This window comes from Crocuta crocuta, unplaced genomic scaffold (assembly GCF_008692635.1).
Source record: "Crocuta crocuta isolate KB4526 unplaced genomic scaffold, BGI_CrCroc_1.0 scaffold42, whole genome shotgun sequence".
Lineage (NCBI taxonomy): Eukaryota > Metazoa > Chordata > Mammalia > Carnivora > Hyaenidae > Crocuta > Crocuta crocuta.
This window is the reverse complement of record NW_027528744.1, coordinates 115,276-134,864: the sequence shown is the minus strand read 5'-3', so window position 1 is coordinate 134,864 and position 19,589 is coordinate 115,276. Positions and strand designations below refer to the sequence as shown.

The window sequence follows — 19,589 nt, the reverse complement described above, 5'->3', positions numbered from 1 at the left end:
GAGTAATGATAATCAGGCTTCTCTTCCTCACTAAGTCATGAAGCAGGTTTCCGTGTGTCAGAAAAACTGACCCCCTACAATTGTGGCTCCCAGTCCATTAGAGCTAATACATCTTTTTTCATATTAAAGATTTTGTAATATCCTCCTTACTAATTTGAAATTAGACTTACCCAATCATGATTTCAAAATTTCATATAATGCTTTAACGCCAAGATAAAGGAGAACTAAATAGAAAGCTATTTATAATGAAACCATAGGTTTATTTATTTGACAAATATTTATTGCGTGCCTGCTATATATCAGAACATATAAACAAAAAAAGGAAAGGTCCCTGCTCTCTTGGAGTCTATTTGCGGTGGGGAGGGGGAAAAAGAGACTAAATATTGAACACAATTAATAAGCATATTATATTTCATGTTAGAGAGTGATACATGTTCATGGAAAATAGAACAAAACAGAGCAGGAAAAGGGGTTTGAAGGATGTTGGTGAGGGGAACAGTTTACAAACTGACTAGTGTGGCTGGAGTAGTCCTCATTGAGAAGGTGAGATGTGAGCAAAGAACTGAAGGAAGTGATAGGAGTAGTCAATGGACACCTGGAGAAAAACATCACAGGCAGAGGCAAGAGCTAGAACCAAAGGTTTGTGTGCTCAGGCGTCCTGATGGTGGGGAGCCGTGGGCAATGGGAAAAACTGGAGAACATGTCAGGGAAGTAATGGGGAACCAGATCATGCACTGCTGTGGAGGAAATCCCAAGGTCTTTGGTGATTACAGTGTAAAATGGAAGCCATTTGCAAGATTTGAGTAAATAATATGTATCTCAGAATGCAATCTAGGCTCAGAGACTCATGAAACAGGTTTAAAACCTATGTCAATGTCTATGTTAAATGATGCAGCATATGGGACAGTTTTCACTATTTAAAATTGTCTAATACTTTGTAGGATATTTAACATCCCCAATCCACTCCCACCAAATACCAGTAGTGCTTCTTAACCACTGTGGTTAGCTTCCCACCAAGCTCTAAAATGCTCAAGGGGGCAATACTGCCCTCCTCCAGATCATTGCACTTCAGCAACAGTTCTTAAACGTTTTGGTCTTTAGGTACTCTTAGTTTTTGGGTTTTTTTTTTAATGTTTATTTTTGAGGGAGAAAGAAAGAAAGACAAGGAGAGAGAGAGAGAGAGAGAGAGAGAGAGAGCGCACAAACAGGGGAGGGGCAGAGAGAGAGGGAGACACAGAATCCAAAGCAGGCACCAGGCTCCAAGCTGTCAGCACAGAGCCTGATGTGGGGCTTGAACCTACAAACTGTGAGATCATGACCTGAGCTGAACTCCGAGGCTTAAGCTACTGAGCCACCCAGGAGCCCCAGGTACTCTTAAAAATTTTTGAAGGAGGGGCACTGGGTGGCTCAGTGGGTTAGGTGGCCAACTTCGGCTCAAGTCATGATCTCACAGTTTGTGGGCCTGAGTCCCAAGTTAGGCCCTTTGCTGTCAGTGCAGATCTGTCTTCGGATCATCTCTCTCTCTCTCTCTCTCTCTGACCCTCCCCTGCTCACGCTCTCTCAAAATTAAATAAAACATTAAAATATTTTTTTGAGGACATCAAAAAACCTTTGTCTTTATAAGTTATATCAGTTCACCATTTTAGAAATTAAAAATGAGAGCATGTAAAACCATCATTCATTCGAAAATAACATTATAAATCTATGACATGTTAACATCAGAGCAATAAAAAATACAACCTTTGAAAAATTTCATTGTCCATTCATGAACAAATGAGTGGGAAAAAGGCAAATAACATCTTAGCATTATTATGGAAATAGTTTTGACTTTAAAAGATCTCTGAAAGGGTCTTTGGGATCCCTAGAAGGTCTTAGGCAACCCTGTGAGAACAATGACTAAGAGCAAGGGAGACAAAGCACAATGTAAAGATGAATTTATTTCCCTTGGGATCTAGAATTAGATGCAAAGGAATATTTATAGTATTGCGTGTAACAAGATGCATGCTTGAGTCCTAAACCTGAACCCTCTCTGTGTATGCTGGGAAGCTTGAAATTTATGCCAGAAGAACAAGAAATAGAATGAGACAGATAAGAAACTGGAAAAGAAAGAAAAGAGAGACTATGGGATCTAATAAATGAAGAGAGGCTATGAAAAAATTATGTCTAAGCTTTTAAGAGTTTACGTAAATTGTGGTTAAAACATTTAAAGATTTTATTTCAATTAATATTTAATATAGAAACTATATGAAAGTGACTTGTTACAAGACTGGAAACACACAAGTTGTTTGTCCAAAAATATAAGTATAAATATTAGAAGCTCTTTTGTTTTAGTATGTTCCTGTAGATACTTTAGGACCTATAGGAACTATATATTCAATTAGATTCCCCATAAATAAGTGTGAGGTTGCNTATATACATATATATGTATATATATACATATATATGTATATACATACATATATACATGTATGTATACATATACATATAATATACATATATTATTATTTTATATATATATATATGGCAATTAAACTGAAAATTGTCATCTGTCTAGCTTTGTCTTTAAAAGGGTATCTTTGGGGCACCTGGGTGGCTTAGTCCTTTAAGCGTCCAACTTCGGCTCAGGTCATGATCTCATGGTTCATGGGATCGAGCCCCATGTCAGGCTCTGTGCTGACAGCTCAGAGCCTGGAGCCTGTTTTCAGATTCTGTGTCTTCCTCTCTCTGACCATCTTCTGCTCATGCTGTCTCTATCTCTCTCTCAAAAATAAAAACATTAAAAAAATTTAAAAAGGTAGCTTTGTCTTTTTATTTGTTTTCTACAAAATATCTAATCATTCAAGAGTCTGTTACTCATCTTAGTACCTATTATAGGATCTCTGATTCTGAGGGCTGGGAACAATGCCTCACAGGCCAAGTTCAAAACCTCACCTAGGACTTAAATCTTCTCTGCAACCAGGCAGTCATATATAAGTTCTGATTTGACAGTGCCAGTGATGGGGAAATCATTACCTCCAGAGGACTATTCTGAAATGTGTGTCTATATATATATATTTGGCATATGTACATATATGTGTATATATATATATATATATGGCAATTATAATTTTATGGAAGTGTTTATATACATNAGAGGACTATTCTGAAATGTGTGTCTATATATATATATGTGGCATATGTACATATATGTGTATATATATATATATATGGCAATTATAATTTTAGGGAAGTGTTTATATACATATGTATAAGTGTGTACTTGGCAATCATATAAATTATATTTGGCAATTATAATTTTGGGGAAGTGCTTCTTTACAATATACAAAAATTATGTCTCTGTTACATTTACCTATGTTATGATTTGCCCTCTGTGGTCATTTTTAAGTTGAAATGAAAAAAATGGGTGCAAAGTGAGACTATAGCATCTGCCACTTTGAGTATCTGATCAATGTTCATTATTACCTGGCCTCCTGCACTAGTTAATGTGGATGGCTTACTGAGCATCTATTCTAATTCTGGTGTCTCTTCCTAAACCAGAGAGGCTGTAAAGGCCAAAATCACATTTTTAGACTCCCTTGCAGCTAGGGTTGCAGATGTGCATGTGGCCAAACCAGTCAGATGTACTTGCCTAAGATTTTATATTAGTATTCATTTAACTGAGAGCGTGTGGAGTATGTTTTGCTGCTGCAGACAGCAAGTTCAAGTAGCATAATTAATTGTCACAGTGTCTTCTCCACATGCTAATGTGGACATTTGCTAATTAACCCCTCCACATCTCAGTTTTCTAATTTGTAAAGTGGGCATAACAACAGGAACTAATTAGGTTGTTGTAAGATTGTATTAACCCTTGTTCCAAGCTCAGGGTAGTGTTTGACATGTGATAAGGACTCCATTAATGTTAGCTGCCACTTTTTTTTTTTTTAATTATTATTATGATCATTTCCCTGGAGCTATTCTCAACTGACTTGATTTTAAAACACCAGATATCCCCATTGAGAATAAATTCTGTTTTGTTTGTCAATGTCTTTGTTTAAAGAATAGCTTCCAACACTGAATTCATACCCCAGTGTGTCTGAGGAGTCCAGAGGTGAGTATCATTCTCAACATTTCCCTTTGATTCAATGTAACAAATTTGTAATTTGTATATTGAGAAACAATGTAGGGGTGCCTGGGTGGCTCAGTTGGTTAAGCTTCCTACTTCGGCTCAGGTCATATCTCACAGTTCAAGCCCTGCGTCGGGCTCTGTGCTGACAGCTAGCTCAGAGCCTGGAGCCTGTCTTTGGATTCTGTATCTCCCTCTCTCTCTCTCTGACCCTCCCTTGCTCACATCTCTATCTCTCTCTCAAAAATAAATAAAACATTTTAAAACATTTAAAAAAAACCAATGTAACAAAATCGATATATGTATAATTCACTCTCACAAGAGCTAAACTCAATGCAAACCCTAATTTCCCCCCCATATTTTCTACCGTTAATGCAGGACATCACCGTTTTATGTCCCAGTAAGGCTTTTTCATATACTGTTTAATGCTCACCTTGTTGAACTAACCCTATTATTCTGAACTAGGTTATTACACATATGTATGAAGATACGAATATGTATATATTATGTATAAATACCATAGTACTATATAACTATTTAAAAATCTAAATATATAATATATACGTATAGTATAAACAAATAACATATGCCATATAGTATACAGTTAACTATCCCTCTTAGCAAGTTTGATAAGGAAGCCCTTAATTATCTCTTCAAAGTCACTAGTAAATAGATTGACCATGTTACACTAAGAACAGAGCTCTGTATTCCTCCATTCGGCATCCTCACTGACATCAATCCTTTACAGCAATCACTCTTTGGGCTTGGCTATTCAATCACTTACGCACCTAACTCTACCATCACATAACCCAAATATTCCTATGGTAGTTTTGTTTTCCAAAAGTCTAGTTAAATCCAGATCCTCTCTGTTTGCACCAGTTCCCTAATCCATCATTCTAGGAAATGTATTGCTTATTTACACGACTATATCATAACAAAAAATAAAAAAGCTTAATTTTAAACAATGGTTCTAGCATCTGAAAGCATTTCTTCAAGCACTGAATGGAATCATGAAGCCAGCCATCCAAGCCATAACACCAATTCTCTACTTCTTTACTCAAGGGATCATTTTGTAATCTTACTTCCACAGAACTCAATTAATTACTTCATAGTATTTCTTTTCCTCATTTCCCATTGAGAGTGGGACCACCACTTTCTCAGCCCATAGTCCTTCACCTCTAGAGCATATCAAACCCAATTATTAATCTCTTTTGTCATCCCACCTATTCTTCCAGAGCAGGATCTCCTGACCGTGTGACCTGCATATGAATCACACATGAGTTCCACATTCCATATAAAACACTAGTTCAAACTCAGCCTCAGTAGCCTCTGGGGTAAATTATCATTTTAATTCCTCTTTTCACAAATATTTAATATTCACTGTTTGGTTTTAGTAAAACACGTTCACATTTCCAAAATTAGAATATGATTTAGTTTTGTAAAAATGCAAGCACTAAAAGGAAACAACTTTTATTTCTATGTGAGCTATGTTGACATAAATGAACAAAGAACCAAAAAAAGAATGAAAAGGAATGATTTGCTTCCTCTCCTTGTGATACCTTCATTTGTTTAATTTCATCCTTAAGGAAAGTATTTCTATAGTATGTAGACATTTAACATATATGTATGTAACGTTCTCTAAACTAGGCATAGTATAGTGATAAGACTGTCACGTGTTGGGTATTTCTGATGCATTATAAATTGGATGATGTTTGTTTTCAAACTACACTATCTGCTTTTAATCTTCTATAAGCTTAATTCTTAAAAAGCAAATAGGGACATCATTAGTTTATGTAATGGAAATAAAGCATACTTTGCTTGGGAAATTTTCAGAACAGTTTATGTAAAACTTAGGTGTTTTTGTTTCAAACAATCAATATAATTTTAAGATTTCAAGATAGCAAAAGTTAAACAAATTAAGAATGATATCCATACACAAGCCCCTTTCATTTGGTAAATGATTTCACCTTTGCTAATTCACAAATATGAAGGACTTGCACCATATGCTATATGATACTATCAATGGAATTATGTAGCATTTAAGGGAGATATATTTTCTCATCTTCCAAACAGGCTTTAAATAATGACCATAAAATCTAAGGCTGCATTCATCAAATATCATCAATATTATTAAACGTGATGATATCATTAAAGGCACATGCTATTAAGCATTCAAGCTGCTCTAGTTCTATAAGAGAAGCAGTAATCCCACTTCTTCCAGTAGAGCTCTTGTATTCTGAGGTCCACTCAAGCAACAACTGAATATATCTCATGCAGTTCGCTTGGGTAACCCACAAAAAGTTAATTTTTTTAAAGGACAATATCTTATCTATGTTAAATATATGTGCTTGGCATTTCTCCAACTGTATATAAAACTTTCAAAGAACAGACTTGCCTTTTTCTGTACAGCCACCTTTTCATTTTCTTTCTCTGAATAGACCCATAATGTTCAGGGAAAATACCAAGAATAATAAATCCAAATCTCTGTATAAAATATACCTTCATGACATACTCAAGCTGGAAATCACAGGAACCAATAAAAATGCAGGCAGCCTACTGATAATGAGGTCAGAAATACAAATAAATTTACTTTTAATGAAGACTGGAAGCACAGTAATCAAAGTGTTAAAATTCATTTCATGCATATCTCATTTGCTTCTTAGCTGATATTTACCACGCAATTCTGTGAGAAAGTAGAGGCCTAAGATGCTCCAGATAAATGGCTCAATTAATTGTACAGAGGTAGACCTCTTTGAGCTGAGCCAGAGCTGTGAGCTCTTTATTAAAAGCACTATTCTGTAGCCTATAACCTTGTTCCTTGACTCCTCTCTGGTTTCCAATTTAAACAAGTCCCCATGCGGCCTGCTCTAAAGGGCTTTGTCTCCCTGTCATTGTTAAGAGAGCTGAGGCATCCTGGAAGTGTGAAATCAGACCTCATGAGTTGAACGGTTCCCCAGGGAACGCCGGACTGCGCAGAANGAGGACTGAAATAAAACACATCTTAATTAAAGCCCACAGACAGCAAAACAAAATGTTTTCTAGGCAGCCTGTCAAATGGGGCTTAAATTTAGCTCTGCTAATGAATCTGAGCTGCTAACTGTTATTTCTTAAGATAATAAGACTCTCACGGAAGCTGATAAAAAAAACTGTAGCATGTCTTTTTCTGCTGTTTTGTTACTTAAATATTTTCCAACAATGAAGACAGTTTTCCTAAAGAAAAACATGGGGAAAATCTATGCAAATAAAGGGGTAGTAAACATCTCCCTTAATAACTAGTAGGTTTCTAGACCATGGGGCTGGTGAGTCACAGGTCTTTCTGTGTAGCCTTGTTTTAGAAAAAGATATACTCATTTGATGGGACTGTGTCAGTGACAGATTATGTTAATTATAAAATTCTCTCCCTCTCTTCCTTTTTCTCTCCCTCTCCCTCTATTGTTTCCTGAAAGAGATGGTGCATTAACTTGAGAGATCAATTCACCTGGGGTGGAGAAGTTTTATATTAGTGTTCCTTTTAATACAGTGAAAAGGTAGGGCATCTTTTGAAAGGGTTTTGCAGTTCCCCCATATCACTGTTTCTGAACCTGAGTGGCTGGTATCCCTGGGGAGGCTGTGACCTCTTCCTCGGGAACTCAAAAACACAACCCAGGGGAAAATGCAGGGGAGGGGCTGGAGAGAAGAACCCTTTTCTCTTTCTTCTCTTAGAACTTGAAAGAACCCATAGGCCAGGTCTAAATACTCTGTGAAGAAAGCCTCACTCGATACAGAAGACTTGAAATGTTCTGTTGAAAGCAGAAATTAGGCCCCGTCCAAGGAAGAGGATAATTAGAAGCCAGAAAAGACAAGTCCCAACATGAACTGTTTCCCACCACCTTAAAAAAAAAAAATCCTTCCCCCCCCCCAACTCCAGTGGTCTTTCTCTCCTCACAAACTGTCCAGTTTTAAGGAATACTTGATTTAGGGATAGAATTTTCCCCAGTGAACGCAGGGCCAGACAGTGTCTAGGTTTTGCTTTGATGGTACAGAAAGACATTCACCTTTTCACTGCTTAGTTGGAAGGTAAGTAAGTTGTACCGCAAAGTATTTTTCACTTAATCAAACTTTCTGCCTCACGAAGAATTTAGCCGATCAACTTTGAAAACCAGAGTGCCTCTTTCTCAGGCTGTGAAAGGCTGCCCACAATTTGACTGAAATTTCAATCCACTCTTGTGCCTTGCTCAATGCATGTGTATGTGTGGGAGTTGTAAATTGAGGCCTTAACCACCAGAGTTAATCTCTTTTTTAAATCTGTATTAACCTTAATGATTTGAAGTGCACTGTCCAACACTGGGCTATTGAGACTGAAGAAAAAACTACCCTCAACTATCAACAGTTTATTAGGGGCTTAACTGAAGTGACCCTACTGTAGGAGTGTTCAGCTGAACAAGGCTATAGGCTTTTTGTGGAAAGGGAAAGAATTGAGGGTTTCATTAAAAAGTAATTTGTGCTTTGTACTCACTCATTCAAAGAGAGTCTCAATTGCTCTTTATTCACACAGAGTTAATACAGTATCACAATGTTACTCAATGAATGTGTTGTAACAAAAGAAAAATTTTACATTTTGAAAGGAAAAAAATTCTTTGTAACTGCAGTAAGATTGATGGCTACTTAAAAGATTATGGAATCTCTTTTTCCTGTGCCCATGTTAAATGATGGAATACCGTAATTTAAATTTTTTTTGCTTCAACTATGGAAGTTTGACTTTATGTTCTGATCATTAAACATTTAAAAGTAGAGCCAAGTTGCTCAAATATATGTTTGTCTTGTTAGACTGTGCTAGAAAAAAAGTGTTCTGCAGCCAACTAAGTATCTTATAATAATAGCCTCATTTATACCAGGTCAGAAAATACTCTTTGTTTAGTTCAGAGAGCTATCAGTGATTTAAAATCTCCCCTCTCCATCCACAACACTCCTAAATGGATGCTAATTTGAGGATTTGAAGACAGCACCATTGACTCAATTTCTGTTTTTCAAACTGTGGCTGAGTATCTTGTAGAGCGTTACTGTGATTATCACTAGGATGTACAGGATATTTTTAAAGTTCTCCTTTGAACAAGTAAAAAAGCAAGTATACAAAGAGCTTATTTGTGCTCCAAATTTAATGGTAAAGACCAGGAAGGATCAGTATACCTATACATTTTTACCCTTTTGGGAAGTAAGGATTATTTTAAAAGTCGGTAGTATATTCAGGCCTTTCTTACTTAAATATATGATCCTCAGTTTCTGCCACCATCACAAATGTCATAAAGACCACAAAAGGTTCAAGAGTGAGCAAGGTCAAAGACTGAATTATCCTCTTGCCCCTGAATAGTTCAACATCTCTCTTGTTCAATTCAGAGCACATTAGATTATAAGGTCAGTGTGGAATGAGGAATCATTAGATTTATATCCCTAAAACTGGAGGGAAAAAATGGAGAATCTGTTATTTAGTAGTCCCCAAATTAAAGTTCATTTTACCAGATCAAAATTATGTCTCACTGAATCCCTAGGGAAAAGGCTATTGTTATTCACATTAATTTACATAGAACCATTAGGAAAGAAATATATCTATTTTTTACAGCTTTGAAAGAACATGTACTTTAACCTCCATAGTGGCATATAGGCCAAGTAGGTTAACATAGTTTGCATATTCATGGAATTTTAAAAGCAATGACAGCTTCTCTCCAAGAGAAACAAACTTATATAATCACATTCAACTTGTGTAATGGGCAGGTGAATAAGCTTTTGAAGTAAATGAGACTGGAATGTTTTTATACATAAATGTTCAGTAATAATTCTTAGCACTGAGGTGCCCACTGAGATACTGATTATTTTAGGTGTTTCTCCCTATTATTCAGAGGTTTTCAGCTCAACACTGGGGGCTCCCTTCCCCTACAGAAAATCCTGAGGAAAACTGAAGGTGTCTCCCATGATGGTGAATGTCACTGCCACGAATTCCTGAATTTATCTGCTGCTGGGAATCAGAGGCTAGATGCAACCTCCGTAGTATAAAAGCAATACTGAGTTCCTATTCCAGTCTTTAAGTTCATGTCCAAAGTGGACCAAAAAAAAAAAAAAAAAGAGCAGTTACTCAATCATTCATTGTTGACTGTTGGTTCTAATAATAAATACAACATAAAAAAGAAAATAAAATGAAATCATTATGTCCACATGAATATGAGCATATCCACATCAGAAATCAAAAAGAAAATGAACAAACTTAGTATTCAACTAATTGTTTAGTACAAGGAACCAAGTGGGTGTACCTGCAAAAAGATTACAAATTACTCTCTCCCTATTTTCAAGTATGCCTATTTTGAAAGAATATTTGACAGTTGTTATTAACTTCTTGGTTACAAATCAGTTGATAATCACCTGTTTAAAGAAACTGTAAACTCTCAACATTTTCATTTTTATCACACAATAGTCAGCCAATACTACGCAAATATTAAAATGTTTAAACGGTTGCCATTTTGGAGCAGGCATCTGCTATTTTAGTTTTAATGCATGTAATCTTTTAATTGGGTTTTGATTCTGTTCTGTTTAGATTTGAGGAATTAAAGAAGGGTACCAACAATCATGTAATCGATTTACAAGCTCTGAGATGGTAGGAAAAGCACATTTCTCCCCTTCAGGTAAGTCTGGTACCTTATTAGGATCAACTTGCTGAACATTACAATGGTAAGCACACTTCTACAACTTATAAGTGGATGCTTTTTTTCAGGAATAGCAAAATTTACACAAAAATTTGTCGAGATGGATAACCAACCTTGAGACAGACAACTGGAGAAATGGTATAATATTCCCCAAAAGGAGTGATCACATAATTGCAAATTTAAAGCAATTTAACTCTGGAAATTGATGAAATAATAAGCATTTGTTAATTAATTAGTACGTCACAGAAGCAGCAGTATCTAAATCAGGAAGCCTTAAGAGGTAAGACTGATTTCAGTGTTTTTACAAGCTCATTTCTTTCTTAAAAAATTAGAACAATGTACTTAGTTTAGACCCAGTATTATCTCTGGGATGTCCTAAGGAACTTGAACAACAAAAAGAGTGATTCTTCCCAATAGAAGAAGATATACCATACTCCAAGATGCTGAAATGATGAAACCAGGGAAGAAACATTTCCATTACGTTAGGCAAACTGTGGAGAAGGCAATGATTCAAAAGTCATTTATTGTTTACTTTTAATACATTACTCTTCTTTCAGAAAGCAGAGCCAGTATAAAACTGAGTGGGTGGCAAATCCTGTAAGATCAAAGCTGAAACTTCGTATTTATACTATTTACTTCAATGATCCAGTCAGGTTGNCCTGCATGAGATATATATATAATTATATAAATATATATAATATATATAATATATATTTATATAATTATATATATTATATATATATAATATATATATATGTTATATATATATAAACATAGACAAAAGGAGAATTGCCTCATTTCTTACCTGTGACGTCGGCGACCATTAACCCTTCTGCTCTGACCACTTTCACCTGGAGAAATCCCACATCTTTCAGGTTGTGAAATATCCGCAATGGGCTCTGAAAGACCCAACATCGATATTAAGAAAGAGAGGTCCTAGTGAGTCTCAAAGAGTGTGCTGAGAAAACACTAAGTTTTATGACTGATCTCAGGATGCTGCTTAAGTGATTCAAAGGGAAATTTGTGTTTCTTCAGTACAGACTACCCTTCCACCATCATTAACAAGTACATAGGCATAGGCACACACATATATATCTACATAGATAATCGTTGTTCTACAAGACTCTTTGAAAGAATAAAAAATACCACATGCCTTTCTATAAATAATTATCAGTAGATGGTGAACAATAAAATATAGAATAGTATATGCCTACTTTCATTCTTCAAACTCCTTAAGAACTCAAAGAAATGTTTCATCAATGGGTATGATGGTTTGGAGACTAATGATTGATTATTAACATTGAGTCTTAAATTGTTGGTTATGTAACACACTGCAGCCTTTAGAATTAAGAAAGTCAACATAATTTTTTTTTTTTACTATTTTGTTCTTGGCGAGTTTTGGAAATATCATGTCCTAGATGAAGGTTAAATTAATGGAGAAATGGTTTGTAATATTTAATTCAAAAATTTGACATCATTCTATAAGCCTTTTGGGAAAAATATCATATATAATCTTCTAAATTAAATCAAATTGATCACTAAAAATAAGTTAAAAAGTGATGAATAACTTTTCTTAAGTTTATAACTTTATTGGCCATTATAGTATGTGTAGAAGTAGAGAAATTTTAACAGACAAATCAGATCCAAAGAATAAAACCTATTTAATTTCATAAATTAATAATGGCGGTGTTTTGGGAAGTATAGTACCTGAAGGCATGAAAAGAGGGCTACTAATGCAATAATTCAGAACTCCAATTAATGGGCACAAATACTTAAGGAGTAAGTATTGACACAGAATATCCATACGCATTTGTTTATTTGCACTTCATAGCATTTTTCTTATAACAAGACAGGCATTTCTTCTAAGTAAATCAAAGGTACTCCTGTATCATAATCCTCTAAGACCAGGGAGCATAACCTAACAAAGTCATCAAACTGTTACCAAAGAACATTCCCATCCTTATATTAAGAATGTGAGAATACTGACAAGCAGAAGCTTACTGAGATATTAACTTTATCAGTCTTGTATGACTAGTCAGTGTTTACACTGAAGCTATGACCTTGGTACATTGAGAGGAAGAAATGCAGATATATGTATAATCTCAGAGCCTAACTTTTAAGAGCATTGAGCACAGGATTAGTGCTTAATCTTTTATTGTTTTTAAACAGTTTCTTATCACCAAAAATCTATTTAAACTACCCAGAGGACAGCGTTCAGTAAAAATGCACTTCTCTCTTCATTTACATTCCTGTAAGTTAAGGGTTTAACAGTGGGGACTTTACACAGCGGGTATTATAACTCAGAGGTTTGTAGGCATGTCGTCTTCCTAATGTAGAAACACCAGGTTTGAGAACCGTGCCCTTATCTCAGAGTTTACAGAGTTTTATACCCCAGGTAAGCCCCCTATCCTAATGACAGAGAAGAGTTTTATCAAAAGGTTCCTGTCCTTTAATTTTCAAGAGCAATTTCAACCAAGTTTCACTGTGTCTAAAACAAACATCATCAGTCCTCGGGCTGAGAATTATTTCATACTAGTAACCTCATGGCCCAGACATACAGCTTCTGAGGCTTCAGCTCCGATATTCTGCTTCTCATTTGGGGGAGTAATTATTGTCTGAAGGCTTTATTTCCTCCAGTCAGCTGACACTCAGTAATTTATTGCCAACTTCAACTGTTTAGGCCAGTGACACATCGATTATAATAAGAATTAAAAAAAAAACAAGCAAAAAACTTAAATTTATCAGTTTAAAAATACACCTTTCAGTAATGCTTCATCAAGATGTATTCCCGCCTTGTTGTTTATGGTTATTTTAGAAGGCCTCAAAACCTGGATGTCTTCTGAAGCCCGAAATTTCCATAGCAGAGGAATCTATGATTTGCTGTGAATCCTTTCAGCCCTCAATAGATGGGAAAAGATTGAAATGCTCTGGAGAGGAGTCCTCTTTATTTTTTTAATGAAAGGCTGTATAATATATTTTCTCTATGGCTGCAGCAGCTGTCAGGGAGAGCATCTCAGTTCAGCTCTATTACGGGAGAGGCAATACCCCATCCTATGGCATCGAGACGCTCTGAGGGGCCAGAGCTGATTGACAGCTTGTCACCGTGACGTCTTATTCCATCTCTGTTATGGAGAAAATTAATGTCACACCACCAGCCTTATGACTCGCTGTCATCTTAGAACCGCTCACCTTTTATCAATGCTCTAAATAACATTTCAAGCCCATCGTCTCACGGTGGACAATCCGGTCAAGGGACATTAAATCAGATGACTGTGAAATGTCATAATAAAAATGGAATGCTAACAACTTCTTCTCTAAACTAGCTCCTCTGGTTTTTAAACTGTGACAAGGGGGAGCAAGGGTTCAGCATACCCGTTCTGAAAAGGTCATACAATCGCTCTTGGTCTACTACCCATTACTACCCGCCCCCTATTGACCTTCTCTGCTTTCCTCCCCCCAAAAGAAAAAAAAAAGAAAAATGGAATTAGCCATCTTTTCAGAATGAGGTGATCAAATGATGGCTCTCACAGTAATGTCTGTTTAATTTGTGGGGCTTCAATGCTTTGCAATGAGCAGCTGAGCGACAGAAATGGAGAGACTTTTCAGGGGCAATTTGTTTACTTTCCTCATGATGGCCACTGCCAAATCAAATTCTTAAGTTTAACCTAAAATTTAAAAAATACACATGTTCTCCTGAGAAAACATAGAAATAAGTCCCCAGATAAGCTCCTATTTTATGTTTCTCTGAAACAAGTGACGTTTCAGACATGATACAGCATTTCATCATCTCATAATCTGTGTAATAAAAAGGAAACACGCCGAAACCAGAAGGTACAGGTCTCTGTCCTTGTATTGCTATGAGCAATTATAACACATGGGCTTCACTGCATACAGTAGCTTCTTAGCAGCTACCACTCTAGAGGGAAATACAGGGCTATGCTTGAAATTCAGGGCTAAAAAAAAGGTATATTTAAATACAGTTCACTTTTTAATGTATTGAGCAGCATATAACCTGAGAATTAGCTGGGGCGTCCATATAATGTTTTACATTTTATTGAAATAATAACTAACATTTGAAAGAAAGTGCAGAAACAAATATTCAAATTCTGAATGGAAATGGCTTGATTTAAGGAAGCCCATCCAACAAAAAGGAAAGAAAAAGAATCAATGATAGTTGGATTATTTCTAATTACCAAGCCTGCAGTATCATTTTAATATATGGGATAGTTTCAGATATTCATCCATAAAATACAGTATCATAATACCTAGAATTTTTATATTAATATACCAATTAATTCCTTTAAAATTGTTTCAATTCATGAGGCTCACTTCTGGTAACAGAATATGTTTTTGTGGGTTCCAAAATGTGAAATAATTTTCATAATTGCAATTACATATTAGAAGATGCCCAACAATACGTTGGGCTCTTAGGTGGTTTAAAAATATATACTCTCTAGCCTTGCTAAGTCACCTCTATTAAACTGTTTATGATAACACCATTGGTGGATGAGTTGTACAAGCATTAGCAGACAGCTGATTTAGTGGAGATAGCCAGAATAAATTTGCTGAAGCACACATCCTGCTAATCTGTTTGAAGAATATTGTAGAGCATTAGTACCAGCACTTCATGTTATCTGCACAGCCTGATAAGGTACATCTTTATTAAATTCAGTTATTGGAAGGATGTCAGTCAGCAAATAGGAATATTTTAGAATCTAAAAAAAAATTAAGCAGTTCTTTGTTAGTCAGAGCTTGGTTTCATGGCTGAGTGTCTAGAGGAGCCTTCTAAACACCTGGCAGCACTGTACAATACAAGCTTTGTAATTTTAAGTGGAAAAGATTTTTTCCCAGCTTCACGGATACCGAGGCATTCACTTTTCAAGTCTCCATTGAGAGAGAATGGTGGAGTAAGAGCTCCCCTCTCTGCTGATTTGAGAAAACTACATGGTGGAAAATGCACTATGTGAGGATGCCGGGAAATAGGTAGATTTGAGTAAGAATATTTTGGTTTGGTAAAATTTGAGTCAATAGTGACTCACTGTCCCACCCAATCACTCTCTACATTTGATCAAAATGTAGGGAGGCTTCCTTTTAACTACATTTCCCATTCAATTAAAATGAAATAAAGGAATGAAGTGAGGCTTTTCTAAGCAGTTGAAATAAAAATTGTTTCTGGAATATCTTCTTGTTACCAAGCTGCTAATTAATGTAGGTGCCATTAATTGCACTTCAGACTTAGAAAGACCAAGGATTCTTAACTGCAATTACAAAGAGTCGATGACTTAATTTTGAAGTAATGCTGTGTATACTTGACTTTCCTTTATGAGAAGTTTCCTTGCATGAAAATTGTGCTGCGTGACAAAATCACGGAGGAGATGCTCAGAATCTAGAACTTGCTTTGGAAGAGACTCTAGAGTAGACCAGGTGTCTAGACATCAGGGTAATACAAGAAATTCTACAGAGGTAAGTGCAGCCATTGCATTTGCCCAGCTTTCTGTTTCTGCTGATTCATCTGTCAGACAGCTTTTCCGATGTACTTCTGTCACTCCAAGTAAATTATTTACAACCCCGACTAGTCACACATAGCCCTGAAGGAGGAGCGTTACATACGTACATATCTCCTTAATATTTCCTCCCGTTCTTTCTGGTCCTCCAGGGAGTTGACGGAGAGGTCAGAGATACTGACTGTGGCCGAAGCTGTCAGGGTGACCAGCAGCACCAGGTGCCCCTCACCCTCTTCCAGCTGCAACTCCAACTTGTGTGTCTGCTCCCTACTGAGAGCCGACAGGTCGACCTGGCACCTAGGAACAAATGTTTTGAATTAGCAAGTGGGCTTTATTTTTTTCCTTTTCTTTCTCTCTTTCTCTTTTTCTCTTTCTCTCTTTTTTTCTCTCTTTCTTTGTGTCACATCAAACAGTGAAAGTGCAGGCTGCTCAGAGCTATGTGGAAAATAAATCAATAGACATAGTATTTGGACCACTGGAAGAATATGTCTTTCACGTCAACATACTTTCTTCACAAAATTCAGACCCTGATTATTTTTAGTGTCTAATTTCTTATTTCCTGTAAGACACACAAAAAATGCTTGTCTGATTCTTACTACCCATTGTGACCATATTCATAAATCGGTGGGGACTTTCAATCCCTGGACGGAGTAGTTTAGTGGGGCTTTGCCTACAGAAAGATTAATACGAACGTCTTAGAAGAGGCAAAGCACCAAGAATCTGACTTCTTGTGCAAGTTTTAAAACAATGGGTGTTCTTCCTTCATTCATAAATGCTATTAAGCAATGAATAAAATAGATACTATGATGACACAATAAATTTTTCATTTTTAAAACCATACTAGTTTATTCAGAGAACACCATGCATAAATGTAAATAAAAACAAACTCTCCAAAAACATTATAGCTCAAAGCTTATGTACCAGAGTTGTTCTAAGAGAGGTTTCAAACATGGTAGCCCATGCTTTATTTATTTATTTATTTATTTATTCATTCATTCATTCATTCATTCATCCACTCAGAGACCAGGGAAGGGGCAGGGAGAAGGAGAGAGAGAGAATCCCAAGCAAACTCCACACTGCCAGCATGGGGCCCAACGCGGGGCTCAAACCCACAAATGGTGGGATCATAACCTGAGCAGAAATCAAGAGTTGGGACACTTAACTGACTGAGCCACCCAGGCACCCCCACGACAGTCCACACATGATAACCTACTTGCTCAGAGCTAAACAATGTTTTCATAAAAATGTCAACTGATTTGGAAGAGAAAGATACGGAGGTGATCACAAAGCCAATAAACTGAGAAAAGGGGGGCAGATATGAACAGAAGGCATTTATAACAGGAAACAGCCTATTATAAGAATAAATGTGGTAACATCATAAACAGGGAAGTCAGCTATCAGGGACAGATTAAATTTTTGTTCCTTATTCTTTTCTTTTCTTCTCTTTTCTTTCTTTCTTCTTCTTTTTTTTTTTTTTTTTTTTTTTCTTTTTTTTTTTTGAGAAAGAGAATGAGCTGGGTACATGAGCAGACAAAGAGAGAGAATCTTAGGCAGGCTCCATGCTCAGTGCAGAGCCTGCTGAGGGGCTTGATTCCAAGACCCAGGGATCATGACCTAAGCAGAAATCAAGAGTTGGACAGAGCCACCCAGGCAGCCTGCTCCTTCTTATTCTTTACTTGATTTATTGTCTATTGTTTTCCTTTTATTTTTATTATTTTAAAAAAATTTTTAAAAATGTTTTATTTATTTCTGAGAGAGGGAGAGAGACAATGTGAGCAGGGGGAGGATCAGAGAGGGAGGGAGACACAGAATCTGAAACAGGCTCCAGGCTCTGAGCTGGCTGTCAGCACAGAGCCCAACGCGGGGCTCGAACTCACAAACCGTAAGATCATGACCTGAGCCGAAGTCAGACGCTTAACCAACTGAGCCTCCCAGGCACCCCTATTGTTTTCCTTTTAAATTAAATTTTTATAAATAGGGCATTAACACTTATAGGTAGTTTCAAACATCTCTTTAGTATGCACACATTTAGAAATTGAACCAAAGTCTGATATTTTCCCTTTACTTGTGCCAATCAAAACTGACGAGAGGTAGCTGGGACTAGAAACATCTGAGAGGAAGAGGAGTAAAGAAACAAAAAGAAAAAGAAATGTCCTGGTCAGTGACAGAAAGTCCATGTGTGTAAATGCTAACTATTGAGAGCAGGAAATCAGAGTCTGTACCAAGTCTGGAAAACATCTTTCTAAAGTGAGAACATACATCAAATAACCTCATCGTTTCTGCAAATACAACATGCACTTCAAAATACTTTCATGCTCTCTCCTTAAACTCTGAAGACTAGAAAAAACATACCCAATTCCCTGTCTAATATTCTAACTTTAACTGGAATTAAGGTTTTGTCATTGACACCTGGAACAAATTGAGGAGAAAAATGGGATGGTGAAAAGCCACCAATCAAATGCATTTTCTAATAAAAAGGAAGAACATCAATATGATTTTTCTACAGATCTTTCCAGTGACTGGCATCGTGCCTAGCCTGGAGTTTGTTAAATGTAAACAAATCTTTGGATTAGATTGGGACTATGATACCAGAGAGTTGAACAGGGATTACAATTCACACAGTACTTTTGGTTGGATAAAGTGGGGAACAAGAAAGATCTTTTGCTCAATTGGATCATGTACTTCCCAGTCTCATCCTTGCCTTACTCTTTCCTGTGACACTGCATCACTCTTAAAATGCATCAAAGCCTTCTGGAAGATTTTCTTCTTTGGCTATTACCATTTTATACTGGTGTTATGGATGCTGGCCTACTCCTCGTTTATGTTAGAGTCACTGCATTTGGTGCTCTAGACTTGGGGAAAGTTCTCTAAAGATGACCTGGTGCAAGAATTGCAAATTGGTGACTTTCAGATCCAATCTGGCCCATGCGTGTGTTGTTTTTGCTTGTAGTGCTAGAAAAAGTTTTGAATTGAAAACATATTTAGACAGAGCAAATGTCCTCTGACGTAACTACTGTCTCTAACACTGTCTATTATTTACAATTGGTCAATTTCACTTAATTTTGTATCTGGTTCCAACAGGCATAGGTATTGGTGATCCTTACAACCTCTTTAATTTAGCAAAAAGAAAACTGAATGAAGGCCAGAGAAGATATTGACTTAACGGAGCTATACGCTTAGTTATTAGCAGAGCTAGGACCTGAACCTGGAACAATGGAATCCAAGATCTAGGCTTTTTCCCTGCACTAGTCTTCACTATATAAACATGTATCCCAGGAGGAAGTGTGTCTATTCGCATTGGTTATTAAACTG

General features: G+C 36.5%; 1 protein-coding gene across 1 annotated transcript in view; it reads right to left on the bottom strand.

Annotated features, from left to right (window-relative positions):
- Positions 1-19,589, bottom strand: part of MCTP1 (multiple C2 and transmembrane domain containing 1) — a 292,860-nt gene that overhangs the window by 162,444 nt on the left and 110,827 nt on the right. Inside the window, exons 8-9 of the mRNA XM_077755308.1 lie at positions 16,388-16,574; positions 11,579-11,672 (exon numbers count right to left, since the gene is read on the bottom strand). Coding sequence (XP_077611434.1) covers positions 11,579-11,672; positions 16,388-16,574 — 281 coding nt within the window. The remainder of the gene's footprint in view (positions 1-11,578; positions 11,673-16,387; positions 16,575-19,589) is intronic.